At 42.8% G+C, this 25,807-nt stretch overlaps 1 protein-coding gene across 11 annotated transcripts in view; it reads right to left on the bottom strand.

Moving 5' to 3' along the window:
- LOC129711148 (transcription factor 12-like) overlaps positions 1-25,807 on the bottom strand; it is a 128,095-nt gene that overhangs the window by 21,126 nt on the left and 81,162 nt on the right. For 9 of the 11 annotated variants that reach the window (XM_055658592.1, XM_055658591.1, XM_055658593.1 and 6 more), the window contains 7 exons: positions 21,522-21,624; positions 16,890-17,029; positions 10,934-11,081; positions 6,221-6,285; positions 5,445-5,523; positions 3,109-3,182; positions 816-1,025 (listed from right to left, as the gene is read on the bottom strand). In XM_055658592.1, coding sequence (XP_055514567.1) covers positions 816-1,025; positions 3,109-3,182; positions 5,445-5,523; positions 6,221-6,285; positions 10,934-11,081; positions 16,890-17,029; positions 21,522-21,624 — 819 coding nt within the window. The remainder of the gene's footprint in view (positions 1-815; positions 1,026-3,108; positions 3,183-5,444; positions 5,524-6,220; positions 6,286-10,933; positions 11,082-16,889; positions 17,030-21,521; positions 21,625-25,807) is intronic. The other 2 variants (XM_055658590.1, XM_055658598.1) reach the window with 1 other exon arrangement.

Raw genomic sequence — 25,807 nt, 5'->3', positions numbered from 1 at the left:
TATGGATCATGTGCAGGCAGAGATTAGTTTAACGGCATCATATTCAGCAAACAGTCGGTTTCTGTGCTGTACTGTTCTACGTTCGACGACTCCATGGATCGCAACATTCACAATGCTCACTAGAATTCACCATATTTTTAATTAGCTGTCACTAATTCGGAAAATCTGCCTCCTAGATCTAGACGTTCCACCGATCAAAACCCTCAGAGTCCCACCTACATAACAATAAGATTGTCTCTCGTTCTCCTAAACTTGTATCTAAAATGTGAAGACTAAAGCCCCTATTCTCAGAGACTTTATTTGCTCACTGTAAACATCTCAACACATCAGATCTTATGGCTAACAATATACAAAAGATAATTTCACTTAAAGACAACCATCAGGCAAGAGGTACAGAAGTTTAAAATCGCACGCTTCCAGATGAAGGGACAATTTCTTCTCATCAGTTACCAGGAAACTGAACCGTCCTCTCATCTGCGAGAGAGCGATCCTGACCACCCATCTATCTCATTGGATACCTTTAAACCATCTTTAATCCAACTTTTATCTTGCACTTTATCCGTGCAGTGTGGACGGCTTGATTGTATTTATCTATAGTTTATTTATTTCAGTGGATAGCACCCAAACAAAAGCTTTTTTCACACCACAACAATAATAAATAAAACTACGCATGCTCGTAGATAACAATAAACTTGCAGAGAGCAACAACCAAAATAAGTCAGACACACAATAGGAGTAACTTCACTGAGAATCAACCAGCGCGGCAAAATAAACGGGCCGACTTTGCCTAGTGTCATGATCGAGGGAGAACTCACCATGGAATGCCGGTTGGCTGAGAGCAGGACTGGGGGTGTATATCCGGCACTTATACCTCCGACCGGCCCATTGTGCGACGGTCCTATCAACACATGCAAGTCACCATGGTTGTTACCAGGCATAGCTGGTACTGACCCAACAGCGTGACTCCGCAGCACGTGGATGGCATCGTCCAGTCGGTCTAGTCGATCCTCCATCTTATTCTGCTGCTTGGAAAGGAAACGCAATGCTGAAACGCATTTATAAACAAGAGGAAAAGTGCAGCTCTAATCGTTCTGACCAGCTGCAATTAAAAGATCACATATTTCATTCATCTGAAGTGTACGATTGAAATTTCTTTCTTTTTATTTTATTTATTTTTTTTTTATACACACACACATCATTCTTTATCAAAAGTAACTCAGTGGGTCAGGCAGCATCTGCGGAGGGGAATGGGTAGGTGACGTTCGGGCTAGGACCCTTCTCCAGACTGACGGATGCTGGAAAGAGAGGTGGGGTGGGACAAAGCCCGCAAGTGTTAGATGGATACAGGTGAGGAGGGTGGGGTTGTTGGCAATGTAGGATGTGTGTAAATGGGTGCATCATTGTTGGTGATTTCTCCTCATCTTCCACCCTCGTCTCCTGTTCACCTCTTGCCTTTTCACTTACTTCATCCATCTGCCAATAAACATGTATCCAGCTATCATCAATTGCCTGGCATTTTCCTGCCCCCACTTCGTTTCCAGCTTCATCCCTCCCACCAATTAATATGTCTGAAGGGTTCCGACCCAAAATGTCCTCTATCCTTGTCCTTAGAAGATGCTGCCCGACCTGCTGAGTTACTCCAGCACTGTGTTCTACACTAGATTCCAGCACCTGTAGCTCCTTGTGCCTACCTATTCCTTATAAAAAGATTTATTACAGTAAAGCAGGAGGCAATTGCACCTCAAGTTTGAAAAACATTTCAGTATCTTAAGAGGTGCTTTATGAAATCGCAGGGCAAATATATTTGAAGGGGTGTCGATGATTAGAAGGCAATACTTTAAGGTGAGGGGCAAAATCTAAAGGAGATGTGTGGGGCAAGCTGCTTTTTAAAACAGAGTGGTGGTGGTGGAGACGATACAATAGTGATGTTTAAGAGGCTTTTAGATTGGCACATGGGTATGCAGGGAATGGAGGGATATTGATCACATGCAGGCAGATAGGTTTAGTTTATCGGTGTCATGTTCCGCACTGACACTGTGGGCCGAAGGGCCTGTTCCTGTGCTGTACTCTCTGTTCTAAGACCTTTGAAACCAAGGAGGAAAGTGGTGGAGAGGCAAGAATGGGGTGAGGTCAAGAGGGAGCAGGGCAATGTTATCCAACACACACTGGATGTACTCTAGCGAATCGGCCGCAAACCCGCGCCAAATTTAGAGCCAGGATGTCGTGGGCTCTCCATCGTGGGCTTGGTAGAGGCAGGATACAGAAGGACATGAGCAAGTAGTTTAATTAATCCATCAGAGTTCAGCTGGTGAAACGATACAACTTTATTTATCCCAGGAGGTCTGCCACCAGTGATAAAACACAACAAGTTACATGAAATTAAAGTGATGAGTGGAAAGTCCAGGATTGGGGATGTGCAAAGATTGGGGAGAGGGGGAAGGGGAGTCAGTCTACCCCAAAGGTTCCCAACCTGGGGTAAATTTAGATGCTTTAAATACAAAAGTGAAGATTTAATTATTTAGCTATACAGTGGAAGATATGATGAATAACTGAGTTGCAGACTCGAGAAAGATGCATCGGTCTCACAGGAGACACAGTGCAGAAGCACAAGTGGTAACATCAGAATCTGAGTTCAAATGGCAAGTTGTATGAACTTGACTTTTCTTCACTTGAAGGTTGAGGCCGCTGATAATGAAATTTTAATTAGAAAAGTTTTGAATAGTCATGGCGCTAAGGGTTAATAAGGGGCAACTATTCCTTCCAGCAGAAGAATCAGAGCAAAGAGCTGGGCTGCTTAGGAAAGATGGAGCATCTTGGTTGGCATGGACGACTTGCGCTGTACGATGCCATGCTGTACACGATTTCCATGCTGTACGACTCGGACATATTATAGAAGAGAACAATAACAATAGCCACAAAACACCACAAGTTTGTTTGGCTCTTCAGATATTATTTTTGAAGAGCTCTCTTAATAATTTTCAAAGGAAATAGTTAATAAAGGGAGAGTGCAGTTTGTATGTTCTCTTCCAAACAATGTTATTGTTGTATTAAATGTTTGCGCTGTACAGATTTAACATTGCAAATGAAAGTTAATCACGAAAATCTTACCATGTTATGTAGCGTCCCTTCGTAATTTGGTGACAACGCACCCTGGCCCCCACCTCTTGACCACTGACCTGAACCTGCAAAGTGACAAAGGCAATCAGTTTTATTCAAATAAACAGCCTAAAAAGATCTATTCTTAGAGTGAAGCCATATGCAAACTGGAGGAACAGCACCTCTTATTCAGCAGTCTGAAGAAGGGTCCTGACCTGAAACACCACCTATCCATATTCTCCTGAGATGCTACCCGTTCCACTAAGATACTCCAGTACTCAAGTCGTCGTGTTTTAATGTCATATGTCCCAGATAGGACAATGAAATTCTTACTTGCTGCAGCACAACAGAGTATGTAAACATAGTACATAATGGGAGAAAAAAAGTTCAGTGTGTGTGTATATACACATTCACACACTCAATAAATAAACAAATATAGTACAATAATAATGTCTGTTATAGTTCAGAGCTTAATTGTTGTTGTGTTTAATAGCCCGATGTACATTCTTCCTAATGGCATTGGTGCAATGAATGTGTGGCTAGGATGGTGTGGGTCTTTGATGATGTTGGCCACCTTTGAGGCAGAGACTTCGATAGATCCCTTCGATGGTGGGGAGGTCTGAGACGGTGATGGACTGGGCAATGGTCACAACTTTTTGCCGTCTTTTCCGCTCCTGGACATTCAAGTTGCCTTACCAAGCCACAATGCAGCCAGTCAGCATGCTCTCTACTGTGCACCTGTAGAAGTTCAAGAGAATCCTTCTTGACATGCTGACTCTCCGCAATCTTCTCAGGAAGTAGAGGCGATGATGTGCCTTCTTGATAACTCCATCAGTGTGCTGGGTCCTGGAAAGATATTCGGAAACATGCACGCCCAGGAATTTGAAGTTTTTGACCCTCTCCACCATCGTCCCATTGATATAAAGTGCTGTGGGTCCTCAACCTTCCCCTTCCAAAGTCCACAATCGGTTCTTTAGTTTTGCTGATGTTGAGAGCCAGGTTGTTGTGTTGGCACCGTTTGGTTAATCGGTCGATCTCACTTCTATACTCCGATTCATCACCATCTGTGATTCGTTCCACAATAGTGGTGTCGTCGGCAAACTTGATGATGGAGTTCACCCTATGTCCGGCTACACAGTCATGAGATAGAGCGAGTACAGCAGGGGGCTGAGCATGCAGCCTTGAAATGCTTCCGTACTGATTGTTACTGAGGATGAGGTATTTCCGTCAATTCAGACAGATTGTGGTCTGGGGATGAGGAAGTCGAGGATCTAATTGTAGAGGGATGCGCAGAGACCCAGTTCCGTGAGCTTGGTAACCAGCTTGGAGGGGATGATGTTATTGAACATCGAGCTGTAGTCTATCAATCAGGCTGAAGTAAGTGTTTTTATTGTCCAAGTGGTCCAGAGCGGAGTGGAGAGCCAGTGAGATCGCATCCTCCATTGACCTGTTGTGGCGGAAAGCGAACTGTAGTGGGTCGAGGTTCTTGTCGAAGTAGGAGTGTACTCTGTGTCTTTGTGTGTAAACCTAGTTTCTACATTCCACAATCTGCAGTCACTTGTGTCTCCGACAAAATCTCCGGCAGGGACACAATTTCAGTTTTGAACACTGGGTGGTGCTATAGTACCATTTTCCTCAACAGTACGATACGACACGATAAAACTTTACTCATCCCCAGAGGGAAATTGGTCTGTCGACAGTCACAACACACGCGGTACATGAAAACTTGAAATTAACAGCGAAAACAAAAAGAAAAAGACAAGCGACTGTTGGCTGACTGCCCTGTTCACAGCGCCTTCACCGGAACGAACAAACTAACGAACAAATGCAGACTTACCCCCTGGGCAGAGGATTCTAAACTAGTGCCCCTCCCCCCCTCCCACCCCACAACAGGCCCCCCCTTTGTTCTCCCACTGTCCATCATGGCGGTCCCCCCACGCCGGGTCCCCATTGTCTCCCCCTCACGCTCATCACAGGTTGGTCGCGATTCCTCCCCCCCCCCCCGCCACCGAGGCTCCCGTTGCCGCTGAGGCTCCCATCACCTTGCACCCCACTCCACCTCTCTCCCCCCCCCCCACCGCGGCTCACGCAGCTGTCTTCACTCCTTTGGCCCAGACAGGCCTCGTCGCCGGGCTTTTCCGGCGAGTCGGGCCAAGCGGGAGCGTCCCGGTCTGTGGCGGCTGCACGCGACGCTCCCTCCATGCGTGCGTGGCAGCCCAGGGCACTGGGGAAAGCAGCTGTACTTCTTTATTTATACAGGCACAGCAATTAAAAATTTGCAGAGAGAAAAAAAATATTTCTGTAAATAACGATCACATCTTAGAGACTGGGAGAAATACCATAAATACCTGCGATTGCCTCTGGAGAGCCGACTGGTGTTGATGGATTTGAATGGAAGTTATTGCTGGTGTGATCTGGAGAATAGATCTGGAAAATAGGCAAGTGCCAAAAACTTAGATGCAACACAGAAACAGGCTCTGCAGCACATTGAGTTCACGCTGACCAATGATCACCCATTCGCGTTAGTTCTATGTGATCCCATTTTCGCCATACACTCCCTACACACTAGGGGCAATTTACAGAGGACATTTAACCCACGAGTCTTTGGGACGTGCGAGGAAGCTAGAGCACCCAGAGGAAACCCACGCGGTCACAGGGAGAACGTGCAAACTCCCCACAGACAACACCCGAGGTCGGGATCAAACCCGGTTCTCTGGCGCTGTGAGGCAGTCGATCCACTGTACAGTTAAGCTATCAATTTTTAATACAGGGACGCTATGTACTCAACGACACCGTCAAACGTTAAATAAACACTGAATACCAATACCACACCAAAACCTATCACTTGCCAGGCTTTGTCCTGCTGCCCCCTAGTACATACAATCAACCTAAAGGCGGCTCTCGGCCCAAAACCTATACACGTGCTTGAGAGATGCTGCCTGACCCGCTGAGTTACTCAGTACTCTGTGTCTTTTTAAGATAGAAGAAACTTGGATGGAAAACCTTTCAAATATTATAATTTTAGCCACGTAAAAAAATTCACATGCATACATTAAACCACGTTGATATTAATGAGAATATTAATTAAACGCTTACTTTAATGAGACTCATTAGACCAGCTTACCGAAGCTAGAGCTTTTCCAAGGGCATCACAGGTCTGGGGACTGCCAGTTGAGGTTCCTCTGCTACCTGGAACCAGAACAGATAAAAAACACCTTAGACCACTGAGAGAAATACAATACGTTCAAGGAGCAGGATTAAGCCATTGAGCCCATCAAGTCTACTACGCCATTCAATTGTGGCCGATCTATCTTTCTCCCTCAACCCCATTCTCCTGTCTTCTTCCCATAACCTCAGACAACCGCACCAAACAAGAATCTGTCAATCTCCGCCATAAAAATATCCATCAACTTGGCCTCCAAAGCCACCAGTGTCAATTAATTCCACAGATTCCACCAGCAGAGTTGGGGGATATGGGGAGAAGGCAGGAACGGGGTACTGATTGGAGATGATCAGCCATGATCACATTGAATGGCGGTGCTGGCTCGAAGGGCCGAATGGCCTACTCCTGCGCCTATTGTCTTTTGTCTCACTGACTAAAGCAATTCCTCCTTATGAAATACCCGTTCATAGGAAACAGTTGATATCTTATGCCACGGTCAAAGTTGTAAGTGACATTCAGAAAAAAACCCTCCACACTGGTCCTTCACACCTATCAAAGCAGAACCTACTTCTGATTAACACATCCTTGTAATCACAACACACACGGGTTTCCCTAAACCACGTTCAATCGCCCATTTCTTACCAAATAATTTATCCCATTCAAATTCAAGTCATGTTTAGTGTAGAAACAAGGAACTGCAGATGCTGGTTTGCGAAAAAAGGATACAAAGTGCTGGAGTAACTTAGCATGTCGACAGCATCTCAGGAGAACACAGGTCGATGATAATTTGGGTCGGGACCTTCTTCAGACTAAACTCGAAACATCACCTATTTGTGTTCTCCACAGATGCTGCCTGACCTACTGTGTTACTCCAGCACATTGCTTACTCAGCCAAATAGAGCATCCACAAACAAAGCAGTTCAATTTAGTTAACCAAGTTTTACAAAGCATGAACCGATTAATGCAAAGTCCTGGACAAGTCGGAAGAGTTCTAGTTTAGATGGTTTTAATCAATCTTAACTATTCTCCAATTTCAAAGTTCAAACATCTACACACAAGGACAACCGCTAAAGAAATCTTCTACGAGTTGGAGAGATAAATATACTTGTAGTGAAAGTACTCAATTATTAAAGAAGTCTGGATTGATTGATTGAAAGACAGCATGCAACCAAGTCCTTTGACCCAATGGGACCACGCTGACCACCAATCACCCCTTCTCACTAGTTCTATGTTATCCCACTTTCTCATCCACTCACAACATACGAGGGACAATTTGCAGAGGTCAATTAACCTACAAACATGCACGTCTTTGGGATGTGAGAGGAAACCAGAGCACCCGGAAGATACCCAAATGGTCACAGAGAGAACATGCAAACTCCAACCAAACAATACCCAAAAATCAGGATTGAACCGAGGTCTCTGGTGCTGTGAGGCAACAGCTCCACCAGCTTCACACAAAAATTCAAGTTGACAAACACACTGCCGAGAACTTAGAAAAGTTTAAAGCAAGTTTGTTTGGAGGATCAATGCTCCATGACTTGTGACCAACAATCCTTTTACATTGGGAATCAGGATCTTTATGCACAATGGTTTCATGAAAAAGGAAATTATAAATGGATACAAGTTACTACAAGTCTCCCACAACTCTCAACCAACTCCCATTATTCAACTTTAGCCTCATCAATCCCAGCCAAAATGCAGCAGGGGATAAAGAAGATCGCACAGAGTCTTTTACCCAGAGTAGGGGAATCAAGAACCAGAGGACAAGGATTTAAAATGAAAAGGGAAAGATTTGAGGGACAAATAGGAACCAGGGGCAAATATTTCACTCAGAGATTGGTGGGTATATTGAGCGAATTGCCAGAGGCAGTAGTTAAGGCAGGTACCATAACAATATTTAAAGGACATTTGCAAAGATACAGATAGGAAAGCTTTAGGGGGATATGGGCGAAATGAGATTAGTTTGGATGAAGCATCTTGGTCGGCGTGGGCGAGTTGGGCCAAAGGGCCCATTTCTGTGCTGTTTGACTTTAGGACTCTAAATCTACATTGGCATAACATAAATCTTATGCTGCAAGAGAATGGGGTTGAGGGGAAAAACGATCAGCCATGATCAAATGGCAGAGCAAACTCGATAGGCCAAATGGCCAAATTCTGCTCCTATGTCTTATGATCTTATATGCAGTGTGAACAGGTGATCAATGGTTGGCATGGACTCAGTGGGTCGATGGATCCGTTTCCATGCTGTATCTTTGAATCAAAAATAAAAGGACAACTAATGAGAAGAGAGATACTAACAGTTAATAGTTGGTGACCTGGGTGGGTGTGCGAACATAATGCCTCTCAACATTTGGAGTCGACAATGCCACAGAAAATTGTAACACAACATAAATTGAATACAACGCCACAGATATTGCTAAAGGAACCGTGTAATTCTATGTAACATTAAACTTGTAAGACAGCCCATAAATCCAAGAGTAGTCTTTTCCTCCTCCACAGCTGGCAGTACAAGACATGATCAAATTCTTCAAACCATGAACTCATTGACCACAGAAATGTCAACAAATCTGTCTCTAATGCAGAAAGTAGTACTTGCATTTTAAAATTATTATTTGGGTTTGACGTATATGTTTGTCAAATTCATTGAATGGAGACAACAGGAGTGCTAGCTATTTCTACACAAGATATAGAATTACATTTCAAATCTTGTCCTTGTAGACAGAGAAATTACATTCTATTGGAACAGAAAGATAAATTTGCAATTTCTCATTCCCGTTGAAACACAGATGTCATCTGGTGAAAAGTGCCAAATGTAACCCGAGATAGATATTTTGCATTAAATTCAGGTGGTCTTCAAAGCTAACCAGACTTAACATTACACATGCCTTGCATCTCAGTCTAAAGACATCCATTATGTCAAAACTGTAGGGATTCTTTCCACACAAGTACACTACAAATGGACCAGATGTGGGATTTGCCCCAGTAAAAGCTGGATCTAATTAATCTGCTTCGACTGGGGTTAATTTTCTTTTTTAATACAACCCTTTTTCAAAACGCATAAGTTATTAGACAAACATGACTCACAAACAACATGAAACACTTTGAGGAGATCTTGTTTTCTCTATCATTTCCAAACAAGAAAATACCTCGGGCTGGTTTCAACCCAACTCCATGAGCTTGTGTATCACTTTTCAGCTAACCCTAAAAACAATTGTAAAACAACTCAAAACCAAAGTAGGGCTGAAACTTGAGAAACTCGATCATGGAAGTGACAAAAAAAATAAGGGTTATGAATTGAGAATCTGCATCTGCATTTCAGAACAGAGAATAAACTTTAGATGCCAGTGGAAGTTTCAAATCAAATATCTTAAGAGTTATACATCACAGAAACAGGCCCTTTGGCCCAAGTTGTCCATGCAAATCAAGATGATTTTCATTAAGCATTATGCATAAAGATCTTGATTCCATATATAAAAGGATTGTTGGTCACAAGGCATGTAGCATTGATCCAAGTCCATGTTTGGCCAACATCCCTCTAAACCTTTACCCATTTTATCTGTCCAAGTGTCTTTTAAATGCTGTTATAGTACCTGTCTTTGCTGTCTCCTCTGAAAACTTGTTACATATACCCACCACCTTCGTGTGAAAATGGGTGCCCCTCAGACTCCTATTAAAACTTTCCCCTCTCATCTTAAAACCATATCCTGTGGTTCTTGATTTCCCTACTCTGGGTATAAGACTGTGCATTTACCCCATCTATTCCCCTCATGATTTTATACACTTGTATAGGATCATTTCTCAGACCGCTGCTCTCCAAGGAATAACGTCCTAGCCTGCCCAAACTACCCCCAAGTCCTGGCAACATCCTCAAATCTTCTCTGCATTCTTTCCGTCTTAAAAACTTCCGAATAGCAGGGTGACCAAAATTGAACCCAATACGCCAAGTGCAGCCTCACACATCGTGTACACTGTAATACAATATCCCAATTTCCATATTCAATACCCTGACTGATGAAGGCCAATGTACCGAAAGCCTTCTTGACCACCCTATCAACCTGTTACACCACTTTCATGGAACTATATAGCTGTACTCCTGGATCCCTCTGTCTGCACACTTCTCTGGGCTCTGCCATTCACTGTGAAGGTACTATCCTAGTTTTTTCATTCCAAAAGCCAACACCTTGTACTTATCTACATTAAATCTAACGAGGGGAGTAGACAGTGTGAATGCAGAGTCTTACTCAGGGTAAGGGGAATCAAAAACAAGAGGACACGAGAAGGACAAGGTGAGAAAGACTAAATTTAATAAGAACCTGAGGGCTGACTTTTTCCAATCGGACAGTGATGGATATTTGGATTAAGCTGCCTGAGGTGGTGATTGAGGCAGATACTATAACAGCATTTAAAAATACACTGCACCGGGAACATGGATAGTAAAGGCTTTAGACAGATAAGGGCCAAATGGGAAAATGGGACTAACCCGTGGTCAGCATGGATGACGTGGGCCGAGTGGCCTCTTTCCGCGCTGTGTGATTCTATGAGAATGACCACAGAAAGTATATGAACAAGACTTCTTTATTCATGTGGGAAGGAGTGTTCAAGTTATCCATGGGAACATATTTAGACGTATCAACTGAATTGAGGTAATGATCATGCACAAGGAGCCATACATACTCATGATGGTGTCTGTCCCACTGATTGGTGGTGTGTGAGATGAAACGCCAAATGCAGCCGAACTTGCATTGTTAGAACAGTGGAACCCGGACATGGAAGGGAGGCTCCCGTTGACTTCTGATGATGGCACCGCGTGTATTGGATAGCCCTGCAAAAGAAAACAGTCGCAAAGTTCATTTGCCACCTTTCTAAATCTTGATGGTTGGTTGAAGGCAGAGCCAGTGTTACAGATTATCAGGCAACTGAGCCACCCTCATTGGAGATATTTCAACTATCATTTGGATTTGATCTTGCACTAAATGTTGTACCCTCTATCTGTATACTGTGGATGGCTTGATTGTAATCACGTAGTCTTTGCTTTGACTGGACACCACGCACTAAAAAGTTGTTCGCTGTATCTTGGTAAACCGGAAAATAATAACTAAACAGCTGGGGTTTTAAATAAATAACATAACGGACACACATAACATAGTACAGGACAGCACAGGGGCAGGCAAACACAGCCACAGTGCCTGTTCCCAACATGACAGAATTCTAGCTGCCTGCACGTGATCCATATCCATGTGCCTATCTTAAAATCTCTTAAATGCCACTATCGTATCGGCCTCCACCACCAATACTAGTAGTGCATTCCGGGCACCGGGTACCTGTGTAAAAATCCCACCCCCAGTACATCCCTCTTAAACTTTGCCCCTCTCATCTTAAAATCTCCCCATTACCAGACCCCCATCTCAATCTCAAACACCACGGATAATGCAAGGGCTCACCAAAGTGAATGCTGGCAGAAAATCATCCCATACATTTATATCCACGAAACAAATAATGCAACCTAATAAGATAATGTGTGTATACACTTGCACACCATCAAGAAAGCATACAAGATGAACATTTTGAATTATCTAATAAAGGAGGAATTGCAAATGAAACTTGCTGAAAGTTAAGATTTCCTTGGTTAGGTTTCTAATCTCAGGTTATCGTTGCCACGTGTCAAGCAGTAAAGTAAATGGTACTGGCGTATTATTGTCACGTGTGCCGAGATACAATGCTTTTGTTGGCATGCTGTCCAATCAAGTCAGATAATACTATATATGAATGCAATCAATCCCCACACAAATACAACAGAGTGAAGAGCAAAAAAATTCCTGTGTAGAATAATTTCTCAGCACTGGAGATAATAAGAGAGGAAAAAAGTCAAAAGTCAAATTCAATTTAATTTTGTTTAGAGATACAGCATGGAAATAGACCCTTCGGCCTACCGAGTCTGCACCGACCAGCGATTCCTGCACACCAACACTATTTTATATACACTAGGGAAAATTACAATTTTACCAAGCTAATTAACTTACAAACCTGTATGTCTTTGGAGTGTGGGGAGTTAACCGGGGAAAACCCACGCAGGTCACGGGGGGAACGTACAAACTCCGTACAGACACCGCCTGCACAGTCAGGTTCGAACCCGGGTATCTGGCGCTGTAAGGCAGCAACTCTACCACTGCATCACTGTGCTGCCCCTTAATGAATGAGGTTGGAAGAACGGGACTGTCCCCATGCTTATGGAAGGACCATTCAGAAGCCTGATAACAGAAGGGAAGAAGTTGCTTCCAAGTCTGGTGGCACGTGCTTTCAAGGTTCTGTGTCATGGTTCCTCTGGTCCCAGAGGAATTAACCTTTATCAATGGCCATTGAGAGGCTTTGTCAGGACTTCACAACGCGAGGCCCTCAAAGAGGGGTTGCAGCCAACTGCAGAGACAAAGCGAAGGGAGGGTTTTTTGGTGGGGGGGGGGCGAGCGGAAATGATGATAAAATTGTGCAAGGGTTTCCAACCATACAGGCAAGCCATAGTTCAAAGTCAAAACACTGGATCAGAAAACTGTAGATGCAGGAACTAGCTGCTCATCAGGTATAAACATATTTAATCTTTTAGCAATGACAGAGCAGTGAGGTATAAAACCGGAATAATTGAATTGTGGATTTGTCCAGCTGACTCGCAGCAGACGGAAAAAAAAATCTGGTTCACTTGAAATTCTCAATGTTTTAATTTCTATTGATTATTTCTGTGAAGGCTATTGACTGCGATTTTAGATTTAGACAATTGATAATAGGTGCATGAGTAGGCCTTTCGAGCCAGCACCGCCCCTCACCGCGATCATGGCTGATCATGGCTGATCATCCACAATCAGTACCCCGTTCCTGCCTTCTCACCATATCTCTTCGCTATCTTTAAGAGCTCTATTTCAAATTATCTGATAATGTTTAATCATATAAAACTATGAATGCAGCTAATATTTAAAGAGGAGTAAACGGCTTTAGGTTAGTATTCAGGATGGGCCAAGACCTTTGGCAGCTCACTGGCGCAGCTGATAGAACTGCTGCCTCACAACACCAGAGACCCGGGTTCGATCCCGACCTTGAGTACTGTCTGTGTGGAGCTTGCATGTTCTCCCTGTGACCAAGTGGGGTTCCTCCGGGTGCCTCCCACATCTCAAAGATGTATGGGTTTGTGGGCTAAAATTGCCCCTAGAGTGCAGGGAGTGGATGGAAAAGTGAGATAAGATAGAGCTGGGCTTCCTCCAGGTGCTCTAGTTTCCACTCCAGGCATCCACCTCTGAAGAGAACAGCCCTGCATATCTTCGTTAAGCTTCGACCTTTCTCAAAACTATGCCCTCTAGTATTTGACATTTCCATCCTGGAGAAAAGGTTCTGACTGTCAACCCTATTTATGCCTCACAATTGTATATACTTCTCTCAGGTCTCCCCTAAACCTCCAGCGTTCTAGGGAATACAATCCCAGCATTTTGTGTCTATCTTTGGTGTAAACCAGCATCTGCAGTGCCTTCCTACACCAAGTTTGTCCAATCTCTCCTTATACCCAATACCCCCTAATCCATCCAGGAACCTTTTCTGCATCCTCTCCAAAGCCTCCACGTTACATTGTACAACATGTAACGGTACCTTGGCCACAAAAATCTACTTTATTGCCTTTCAGACGAAGGGATACAATTACATCTAACTTGGTTAATAGACTTGCGATTTTAAATTTATTCACCAAAACTGCCAGAGGACCTGGCACAAGTTCTAACATTGGGACAAATAAGACCAGATCTGCAGTCCCATCAGTCACTGTTTCAGATGAATCAATAATTTCAGAAATGCAATAGTATACTGCGGATTAGTTTGCTTATGTTTCCCAAGTCGTCTGTTTTCAGTGACGCGGTCTGATTATAATGAGTCTCTGGGGGCACAAAAGAGGCAGAATAAAAATGTACTGAAAAGGTTTTTCTCACAAGCAAATGAATTCTTAACCCATTCACAAAAACGAGTCGATTTCAGACTAATAGTCCTGAATGAAAAGACTTTTGGCTGCTCCAATTGACCAGAAACAAACAGGAAAATTCCAAATGTTTCTGGCTCATTAACAACAACTACTACCTAATCATAAAATCATTTGGGCAACACTCTGGAATGCTGGCTTGCGCTGCATGAAAAGTCACGAGAGAATTTATAGTTAGATCCAAAAAGATTTGATTTGGTTTTAAACGTGTTGCAATCAAGCAAAGCTTGATCACAAGGAGCAGAGTTGTTGGTGCGTTAATATATTGGCGGTAGAGCCAAAATCCACCTCCAGGCAACAGCTAACTCAGCGGGTCAGGCAGCATCTCTGGAGAACATGGAGAGGTGATGTTTTGGGTCAAGACCTTTCTTCAGACTCAAGTTGTTCACTTGGCTATTTGATGGCATGCAACTTTAGAGTGCTCCTACTCTGATACTCGTCAAATTTTAGTTTTGTTTAGAGATACACCAAGTCCACGCTGACTATCACTCATTCACACCAGTTTTTTTGTTAACTCACTTTCGCATCCACTTCCTGCACACTAAGAGGTAACTTAAAGGTCAAACAACCTGTGAAGCCACACGCGTTTTGGCTCCAGGGAGGAAGGTTATTGTAGGGTGGGAGAGAATGTGGAACAGAAAAGACAGGGTTAAAGAAAAGAGCACAATCTCAGCAGCTGGTTTGGTTTGGAGAACCAACATCTTTTCTGCATCAGTTCATTTCCAGAGTGGAATTCCACGCATTCCTCTATCAGAGTAATGGAACCAGAGGACATAGGTTTACGGTGGGGGGGGCGGGGGAAAGATTTAATATGAACCTGAGGGGTAATTTTTTTATTTTACACAAAGGGTGGTAGGTGTATGCAACAAGCTGCTGGAGGATGTAGTTGAGGCAGGTACTGTCACCATGTTTAAGAAACATTTACCTAGGTACATGGGATAGGATAGGTTTAGAGGGATATAGAGCAAATGCAGGCAGGTGGGACTAGTGTAAATGGGTCATGTGGGTCAGTGTGGGCAAGTTGGGCCGAAGGGTCTGTATTAAGGATAATACTGTCTTAAGTATCTTAAGTAATCTTATCTGTCTTAAGGATAAGGGGGAAATCCTTTAAAACCGAGATGAGAAGAACTTTTTTCACACAGAGAGTGGTGAATCTCTGGAACTCTCTGCCACAGAGGGTAGTTGAGGCCAGTTCATTGGCTATATTTAAGAGGGAGTTAGATGTGGCCCTTGTGGCTAAGGGGATCAGGGGGTATGGAGAGAAGGCAGGTACGGGATACTGAGTTGGATGATCAGCCATGATCATATTGAATGGCGGTGCAGGCTCGAAGGGCCGAATGGCCTACTCCTGCACCTAATTTCTATGTTTCTATGTATGACTAGAACTTTCTCAACGAGTTCACAAAGCTATCATGATAAACATTTTGGCCTGAACTGTACAGAACATAGAACAGGCCCTACAGTCCCACAATGTTCGATGCAAACATGGTTCCCAGTTAGAAAGGGCATCGGTCAACATGGACAAGTTGAGCCAAAGGGCCTGTGTCCATGCTGTACGACCCAGGCTCTAATTATCCATGGGGGAAAATTAAGTTTAAACCCATGGTTCTGCAATTAAAAACTCTACAGAATACTTTTACGATCCACATTATATTACCAATCTCCTGTTCAGCTACACATTTTTGAAAATACCTTGCATCCAGTCTTAGAGGCGACCCAAAAACCATTTAACCACGACAATAGATTACACATGCAAAAAGTGAAACATTCTAAGCTCGACTGCTCAGCCAGAAATGCTGTTAAGTTGCCAGAAAAAAAAAAGCCTAATTTTAAGCAGTTCTTTTTAACAGCAGTTCCAAAATTGCTTTGACTCACTCAGAGCTTATCTGAGAGAACTCTGAATAAAATTGTGAGCTGCTTACTCGTTGAAAACCATTTCCAGAAGGTGACCCACCGTAAGTTGTGTTACAGTACGCATGCACTCAGCAATGGTCAAACGATTTAAGTGATAATGCAATTACAATCCAATTAACTTGCAGAGAAAAATGTTTTATCTCCCCCCTCCCCCACACAAGAACTTCTTCTCAACATTCAGCACAATCAGTTTCTCTTAATGTTAATTGAAACTTCCCCACCCTCAAGTCTGCCGGCTTTGAATCGTCAATTCTACGAGGATGTTACTGATATTCGAGGACCCGAGCTTCAGAGAGAGGTTGGACAACAGGCTAGGACTGTATTCCTTGGAGCACAGGGGGCTGAGAGGGGTGTATAAATTCATGAGGGGAAAAGGTAGACTGAATGCACAGAGTCTTTTACCCAGTACAGGGCAATGCAGAACCAGAGAACATAGTTTTAAGGCGATAGGCGAAAGATATATGAAATGAGCTGCCAGAGGATTCTCTTCTGACAACTCATCCCATATAGGAAAGTACTATAACAACATTTAGAAGACATTTGGACAGGTACATGGATGGGAAAGGTTTGGAGGGACACGGCTCAAATGCAGACAGGCACCCAAATTAGTGTCGATGGGGCATGTTGGTCGGCATGGATGAGAAGGGATGAAGAGCCTATTTCCGTGCTGTATGACACTGACTATTCTGCAGAGGAAAAAAAAAGATTTACCAGGCGTTCCTGTGGATGTAGATTGCTGTAGCCACCTGCTTGAGACAAATGGGCCGCAGGGTTCCCCATCAAACCTCCATAACCGGGCTGACCCATGCCACTGGACGAGTTCCAGACATCAGGACCATTGTGAATACCATCTAGAGTTTAAAGAGTTTGTATAAATTTCCACAGTCTTCGATAATGAAACCATGCAATTATTCACACTCTTATCAGTCAGTATATGTAGCAGACCTGGTAATACAGATTAAAACAAAATGAAGACACAAGGAACTGCAGATGCTGGAATCTTCTTGCATAGAACAAAAAGTGATGGAGTAACTCGTCGGATCATTCAGCATTCAGCAGTACAAGCAATGCTTCCGGTTGGGACTCTTCTTGAGACCGATTATACCGAGGGGTGGGGGAGCTGGGAGAGAGGTGGGCGTGGGCCAAACCTGGGAAGTGATAGTTGAATACGGGGTTGGCAGATGGGCGGACAAAGGCTAGAGATGAAAATGTAAACAAAACTGTGACAAAAGCCCTTTTCCAGCTCTCTCGCCCTTCTACAACCAGCCTGACGGGACCAAGCTGTTGTCCGCCCATTCCCTCCACGAATGCAATGTAATCTGCTGAGTTACCACGGCACAAGAATCCCAACCCAAAACGTCACCTATCCATGTTCTTCAGAGATGCTGCCTGACCTGCTGAATTATCCCAGTATTTTGTGCCTTTTTTTTAATTTTTTTTTTAAACCAGCATCTGCAGTTTCTTGTTTCTATCATCACTTTGTGTTCTACAGAAAACAAAATGAAAGTAGATTCATTACTTGAATCAATTCTTTACAATCCATGGCTTAAGCCTCACACTTTAAAGATCCTTTTAAAATGGTGCAGCTAGGAAACTCGTGATTCGAAGCAGTGGATTTGACACACACTTCAGCAGGCAGTTGGGGTTGAACCTAATCCAGTCTTGCAGGATAAAAGCTTCCTCTCCCGAGCCGAGAGTCAATGAGGAACATGTGCTACTTCAAGGTAAGCAACAGCCTACAGATGTGCGTCCGTAATTCAGCAATAATTGGGCCATCTCAGCTGGATAAATGGCAGGATGTCTTGGCAAGGGTAGTGAACAAATACAACCAGTGCTGTGCAGAGCACTTGTCCCCTTCAGGTATTAGGCTGGCAGTATGTTGTTGGAGAGAACGAGAAGGATTTATAATCTGCATCTCATAATCCCCCTTTCATCTCAGAATACTTGCTGTTAGCACCAAGTTGCAAGAAAGGAAAGGGCTCCGATTGCAGTTTGAAGACAAGGAGAATGACGATACTAAATAACAGCAGCGGAGTAACTCAGCAGGCCAGGCATCCTCTGGAGGATGTGGATTGGTGACTTTTCGGGTCGGGATCCTTCTTCTACCAGTCCGAAGGGACCCGCCCCCAAACATCACCTATCCACGTTGTCTAGAGTTGCGGCCTGATCCGTTGACTTACTCCAGCACTCTGTTCTTTTTGTGAACCAGCATCTTGCGTTTCTAGTGTCGATGCTGTAGCCATGTTTAAATTTAAAAAGAACCTAAATCTTCTATCTCAATTTTAATTCACACCCACTAACACAGGTCCAACCAGCCTGTTGGAAACGGGACCATAGGCAAGTGAAGAACCAAATAACAATACAGTACAGGTGACGGACTCTCCCACCCATGTTACGGAGAGGGGGTTTGCATTTCTAGAAAACTATCAGCATCCCAATGTTCCATGCCCGGAAATAAAGTTCAAAAAGTGTTGATTTATTTACTTTTCTTTCCCAAATAAATTCCTAATTCGTTCCACATCTTACATTTTTGGGCAGAGGTTTGGGAATTCTGCGAGGTTGAATTACTACAACTCAAATAGCCAGTGGGGTTTGCTGTACACCCTTCCTTAATCTTTTTTTGGTTATTTGAAAACTGTATCAAAGCAGTTGTAACAACTTAGTTTCAGAGCGCAAAACCTCAAAGTTTCACCTGTAAGCGGGTCCACCATTTTCAGTACAAGTACAATAAACCATTAAACTCCACCCTCGTGCAACTATTAAGATACAAGTAATAATAATAATAATAATAAATTTTATTTATGGGCGCCTTTCAAGAGTGTCAAGGACACCGTACAAAAATTTAGCAGGTAGAGGAAAAACATGTAAGGGGAATTAAATAAATAGTAGAGACATGACTAGTACACAAAGTAAAGACAGAATTCAATACAAAACACAATACGAGGCAATTAATGCACATATGAAAAGTACTACAGCAGAACCTAATTGATCATTAAACAAAACCTGAAGGACAAGTCCTTCCTGCACAGGAGCAAATAGAAAGAGATTTGACAACATCTTGAAGGGGCTGCTGCATTGACAACACTATGGTGATGCTGCATATGCTAGAATCAAATCAGTTCAACAGCCTCCAACATACTGCCGATAAACACAAAGTACTGGAGTAATTCAGCGGGTCAGGTGGCATCTCCATAGAAAAACGATAGGTGATGCTTTGGGTCTCATCCCTTCTTCAGACTGAATGTGGGGGTGGGGGGGAAAGCTGTGGTACACTAGAGTGACCTGCTGGGTTACTCCAGCACTGTGTTCATCTTTGGTATAAACCAGCATCTGCCGTTCTTTGTTTCTACAATATACTGCAGTTTTTTTTAATAACTATTCTAAATAACCATTCAAATATTTTAATTTCTTAATTTGTTTAATTTCGATTATTTTAATTTGTTTTAATTGAAAGAAATGAACAGTTTAAAGTTTAGTTTAAAGCATGAAAAGATGCAGCAAGAAAATGGGCTCTTCGTCCTACCGAATCCATGCCGATCATCGATCACCCGTTTGTATTAGTTCTATGTTATCCTACTTTTGCGACCCTCCCGGCACACTTGAGGGCAATTTACAGAGACCAATTAACCTGTAACCCCCTCACGTCTTTGGGACGTGGGAGGAAATCAGAGGATCCTGGAGAAAACCCACACTGTCACGGTGAGATGGTGCAAATCGCATACAGGCAGAGTCCGAGGTCAGGATTGAACCTGGGTCTCTGGCGCTGCGAGGCAGCAGCTCTACCAGCTGTGCCACTGTGCTACCCCTATGTTGAAGTACATAGTGTGCCACAGGTCCCTTCAGTGCACTCTTGATGATTTTTAAAAACCAGGCTTAGTGCAGACCTCTCCAACATAATTGTTATCGTAACCGCAGGCCTGTAACTAAAACTCGGAGCTTAAACAGCATAGATGAATAAATTCAATTAGAACCACAATATTTCTAGCAGGTCTCTTCAATATAAACAATAAAGCCCACATTCATCGCTCCAAGACACTCTGCCTGAGGCACCGATTCCCCACACAAATCAGAATTAGTAAAACATCTAGTTTAGTCTCTTCAAGATACTACATCTTCATGAATCAAACCACTGTTTTGCAAAGTAGATACAAGGAACTGCAGATGCCGGTTTATTAAAAAAAAAGACAAGTGCTGGAGTAACTCGGGTAGTATCTCTGGAGAACATGAACAGGTGACGTTTCAAGGTTGGGACCCTTCAGACTCAACATGCCTCGGTAATTATAAGTAACTATTTTACAACAACTACTTTACAAAAACTTACAAATTGCATCAAATCCAATATTCCACATCTCTTAAAATAAGATTTCAATTTTACTTCTATTACCATTGTGTATTTTAAATGCAATTTGTTTATTAGCCTAACATTCTTGAGTGTGATGTGCAGCAATATATATATCAATATATATCAATATATATCAATATATATCAATATATATATATATATATATATATATAGATATATAGATATATAGATATATAGATATATAGATATATAGATAGATATATAGATATAGATAGATATATATAGAATTCAAACTACACAAATTTCTCCAAGTATAACGCTGAATGTTTCTCCGAAAACATTAACTGCATAAAAAGTTGCTGCACAACTTAGAACTGCAGGTGTTGGTTTACAAAAAAAAGACAGTGCTAGAGAATTCAGCATGTCAGGCTGCATCGATGGAGAAAATGGTTAGGTGACATGGAGTCTGAAGTTCATGTTCATAATTTATAGGAGCAGAATTAGGCCATTCGGCCCATCAAGTCTACTCCGCCATTCAATCACGGCTGTTCTATCTTTCCATCTCAACCCCATTCTCCTGCCTTCTCCCCATAACCCCCTGACACCCATACTAATCAAGAATCTGTCAATTTCCCCCGTATAAATACCCCTTGACTTGGTCTCCACAGCCATCTGTGGCAAAGAATCCCACATTCACCACACATTGACAAAGGAAATTCCTCCTCATCTCCTTTCTAAAGGTGCGCTCTTTTATACTGAGGCTATGGCCTCCGGTCCGACACTCCCCCACAAGTGGAACAATCTTCATGAAGAAGGGTCTCGACCAAAAAACATCACTTATCCATGTTCTCCAGAGATGTTGCCCGACCAGCTGAGTTACTCCAGCACATTGTGTGTCTTTTTTTTGGTGCACAAAGTGTGTTTTCAGCTGCAAGCCATGAGTCATTTGGCAGGTTTGAGAAAACGGAAAACATTCTCTCTCTCGTACTGATTTATTACTACTGTACTGATTAATTCAACCACACATGATTAACCTTTACCTTGAATGTAGAAAGAGCCCGGAAATACAGAACCTGAAGGTTTGGACAAAGAATATCCAGCGGAATCTCTGCTGCATTCTTCACTTGATGTGGATGCGTAGACCTGTATAAAATAAAAATAAATGATAAACACCAGTGTTAACAGGTTTGTCATTTTTAAATCAATTAGCAGTATTTGCCAACAATTCAGATCTCTATGCAAATTATTTCTAATTATTATTTTTAAATAAAATATAGCCATTTCACAATGAGCAAAAATATTTACCTTTATAATCACCTTTCCCAACTTTGAGATGATACAAAGTATATCCAAGTGTTCACAACATACATACTGCTAAAATTGAAGTTATAACAGCAGCGAGACTGGACTTTAACACGAATGGACATTTCATATCTCTTGACTTAATTGTTAATCTCCATTGGAACAAGCATCCAACAAGTCCACATCTACCTCCACAACTGTGAGAACAGTACGGTCTTAGTTCGGCAAGCCAAAATATTTTTCCTCAAAAAATGTTCAAATCTGACATCTCATGCCATAAAATAAAAACTGGATTCAGTTTTCCGTTTGTGTATTTCAGGTTTTTATAACTTATGCACCATTTTCTTGGCTATCGCAGCCCTTGACTATATTCATTTAGAACTATGAATAATAGCTTATGGTGATGGAAACAAGTCATACTCTGCTTTATAAAATGTGTCATATGATACGGTGGAATTATAATTAAGTTTTTCATGCTGACAGTTCAAAGTGGACGTCATTAACTATCTATGCTGTTTGCACCAAACTGCCTTACAGCACCAGATACCCGGGTTCAACCCTGACTACGGGTGCTTATAGGGAGTTGATAAAGTCTGCCCGTGACCTGCAAGGGTTTTCCCCCCCGGGAGCTCCGGTTTCCTCCCACACTCTAAAGACACAGGTTTGTAAGCTAATTAACTTGGCATAATTGTAAATTGTCCCTAATGTGTGTGGGGTAGTTTTAATGTACAGGAATCGCTGGTGGGCCGAAGGGCCTGTTTCCAATTTGCATGTCTAAATTAAATTTATCCACTTATATAGCTAAACATCAGAACAGGTATCCATGTTCCCCAGAGGTGTAGCTTGACCCTTTGAGTTTCTGCAGGACATTGTCCCCTTTATCATAACTAATTCGCTGAGAGGTTTTGGAGGTGATCCCAAGGAGGGATTCTTGATTAGTACGAGTGTTGGGGGTTTATGGGGAGAAGGTAGGAGAATGGGGCTAGGAGGGAGAGATTGATCAGCCATGATTGAATGCGGAGTAGACTTGTTGGGCCAAATGGCCTAATTTTGCTTCTATCACTCATGAACTATGGACGCATGAGGGTTAAAAGTTGTATATAATAGTTCTGATAGCAAGATCGGACTCACTTCTAACTTTAGTTCAGACGAATTTTGCAACCAGAGCCCGTGGAGGTTTTGATCACCAAAAATCAAAAACAGCAGCCTCAGAATCAAACATATTCCAACTAATATTTAAATGGCATGCTACGGAAAGTACAAATGGGTCAATTTTTAACCCACTACCGCCGGTTCCATGGGATAGAGCTCCAAATAAGAAAGTTAAAAACTCAACGCTCTAAAAACAGCTGGATTTTTTGCCTTTTAAAGAGTATCCCCTTTCTAAAATAACAATGGTTGGCATGTACACAGCAGCCTAAACATAATGAAAACCTGCCACAACATTCCTCACGAGTTTAGGCAAAATAGGATATTGAGCAACAGGAGGAAACAGAGGGGAAATGCTTGGCTGGAGGAGGTTTTTCCTTGATCTTCTTTAATAAAAGTTGGAGATGTTTAGAGGGAAGAATTCATGAGCTTAGGGATGTCACAGCTAAAAGGATTGTGAGCAATAGTGATTAAACATTTGGATTGTACAAGAGGCGAGAAGTGAATTAATTCTAGCCTTGCAAACTTGTCAGCTTACTTTAGTTCAATAGGTCGAACACTAGAAACACCGGAGACTGCAGGTGTTGGAAACTCGAGTTTAAAAAAAAAGAGTTGGAGGAACGGAAGATTCCCAAAGCAAAATGTCATCTGTTCATTCCTCCACATATGCTGCCTGACCTGCTGAGTTCACACAAAGTTAATGCACCAGGGTAGGAGAAATCAAGAACCAGAGTGCGTTGGTTTACGATGAGAGGGAAAAGATTTAATAGGAACCATTGGGGAAACTTTTTCACCACACAGGTGGTGGATATACGGAACAACCTGCCAGATGAAGCATTGGGAAGGAACTGCAGATGCTGGTTTAAACCGAAGATTGACACCAAAAGCTGGAGTAACTCAGCGGGACGGGCAGCATCTTTTGATAGAAGGAATGGGCGAGACCAAAGAAAGGTGAAGTCTGAAGAAGGGTCTCGGCCAGAAACGTCACCTATTCCTTCTCTCCAGAAAGGCTGCCTGTCCCGCTGAGTTACTCCAGCTTTTTGTGTCCATCTTCAGTTTATGTGTCTATGCCTATGTCAGATGAATTGGTTGAGGCGGGTACAATAACAGCAGATAAAAGACATTTGGACAGGTAAACGGATAGGAAAGACTTCGAGGAATACATCTGTTTCCATGCCATGACAAATAGAGCATAGTACAAAATAGGCTTCACGGTTGGCCCACAATATTTATGCCGACCAGGATGCCAATGTCAACTAATCCCATCTCTCTGCATATGGTCCATATGCCTCCATTCCTTGCCTACTCATGAACTTGTCCAAATGTATCCAAAATGTTACACTAGTATCTGCTTCATCACCTTCCCTCACACTATTACAGGCACCCTCGCAGTGAAAAACAGTATTGGCAAACCTCCTTTAAATGTTGTCCCTCCCACCTTAATCCTATGCTCGCCAGTATTTGATATTTCTACCCTGGGAAAAAGACAAACTATCTACCCTTTTTGCAGCTGTGCATAATTTTATATAAAAGCATCCATCCTGGTAAAGGTGTTAAAGGGCAAGAGCTTTACTACCGAAGGAATTGTGTGGCGAGACCCGACTTGGGCTGCAGTCTTGGGCTTTGGTGACAGTGAGGGTTCCACGGCCGTGAGGTATCTCTGACCGTCTGCCAGCCAGAGATAGACACAAAAAGCTGGAGTTACTCAGCAGGTCAGACAGCATCGCCGGAGAAAAGGAATAGGTGCCATTTCGGGTCATGGCCACATTTTTCTCGCAGGCCAGTGTGCATTTCCCCCTTCCGTGCTACCTACACATCTCATCTCTCCCTTTCGTGCGAATCCTCAATCTCTGATGTACCAAAAAAAAAATAAATAAATAAAAAAAAATCCATATTTTTCCAACCGTTCCTTATAGTTGCTCTACACTCCAGGCAACATCCCAGAGGCAAACCTCCACTGCACTCTTCCCAAAACCCCCACATCATTCCTGTAATGGGGAGACCTTTCCCAGTCTTCATACCTCAAGAAGGGTCTCGACCTGAAATGTCACCCATTCCTTCTCTCCAGAGATGTTTCCTGTCCCGTAGAGTTACACCAGCTTTGTGTCTACTTTACCAGTTACTCATATTGCTACTTTCGTGAAGCTTTGACTTGCAGCCAAGATCTCTCTATACATCAATGCTCTTAAGGATCCTGCCAATTCCTTTTATGTTTGACTTGCCAAAGTGAATTGGTTCCCTGTTGTCTGGATTGAATTCCATACGTCATTTGCTTTCCTGCAGGTCTGAGAAAATTCGGCCCAAGAACTTCTACAGGTGCGGGATGCGCCTCAGCCTAATATGGCAACACAGCCCAGTCCATCGCAGGCTCGTCATTTCCTACCATCCAATCCATCGTTACGGTAAGTTGTATCAGGCAGACTAGAAGTATTGTCAAGGATGTCTGCCGCCCTGGCCATTCCCTTTCTCTCTTCCAACTTCTGGGAAAAGATACAGGATCAGGAAGTTCAGAAATAACAGCTTCTTCCCCACTGCTACTCAACTCCTGAATAGATCACCTCTTTCAGACCATCTTACCAAAGGTGCTGCCACATACTCCTTCAACCTCATTGAGTTCTTCTGTTACTGGATTTTAATATTCTTTTCTACTACTTTGATTTTGCATTATAAATATTACACCATACTGCTGTATGCCCTCAATATATTAATTGACGTATGTATCCTTACTGTATGTATATTGCTACTGTGAGCTTCATTGGAGCAAAGAATTTCATTGCAAACTCGTGCATATGACGACAAACTATATTTCTCCACCCACATGCCAACTCCACTCACAAATCTATATCCATCTGCGAACTTCACTCTGCCCAGCCAT

Source organism: Leucoraja erinacea, chromosome 29, assembly GCF_028641065.1.
Source record: "Leucoraja erinacea ecotype New England chromosome 29, Leri_hhj_1, whole genome shotgun sequence".
NCBI classification, from domain to species: Eukaryota; Metazoa; Chordata; class Chondrichthyes; order Rajiformes; family Rajidae; genus Leucoraja; species Leucoraja erinaceus.
This window is presented reverse-complemented; position numbering and strand designations above follow the sequence as displayed.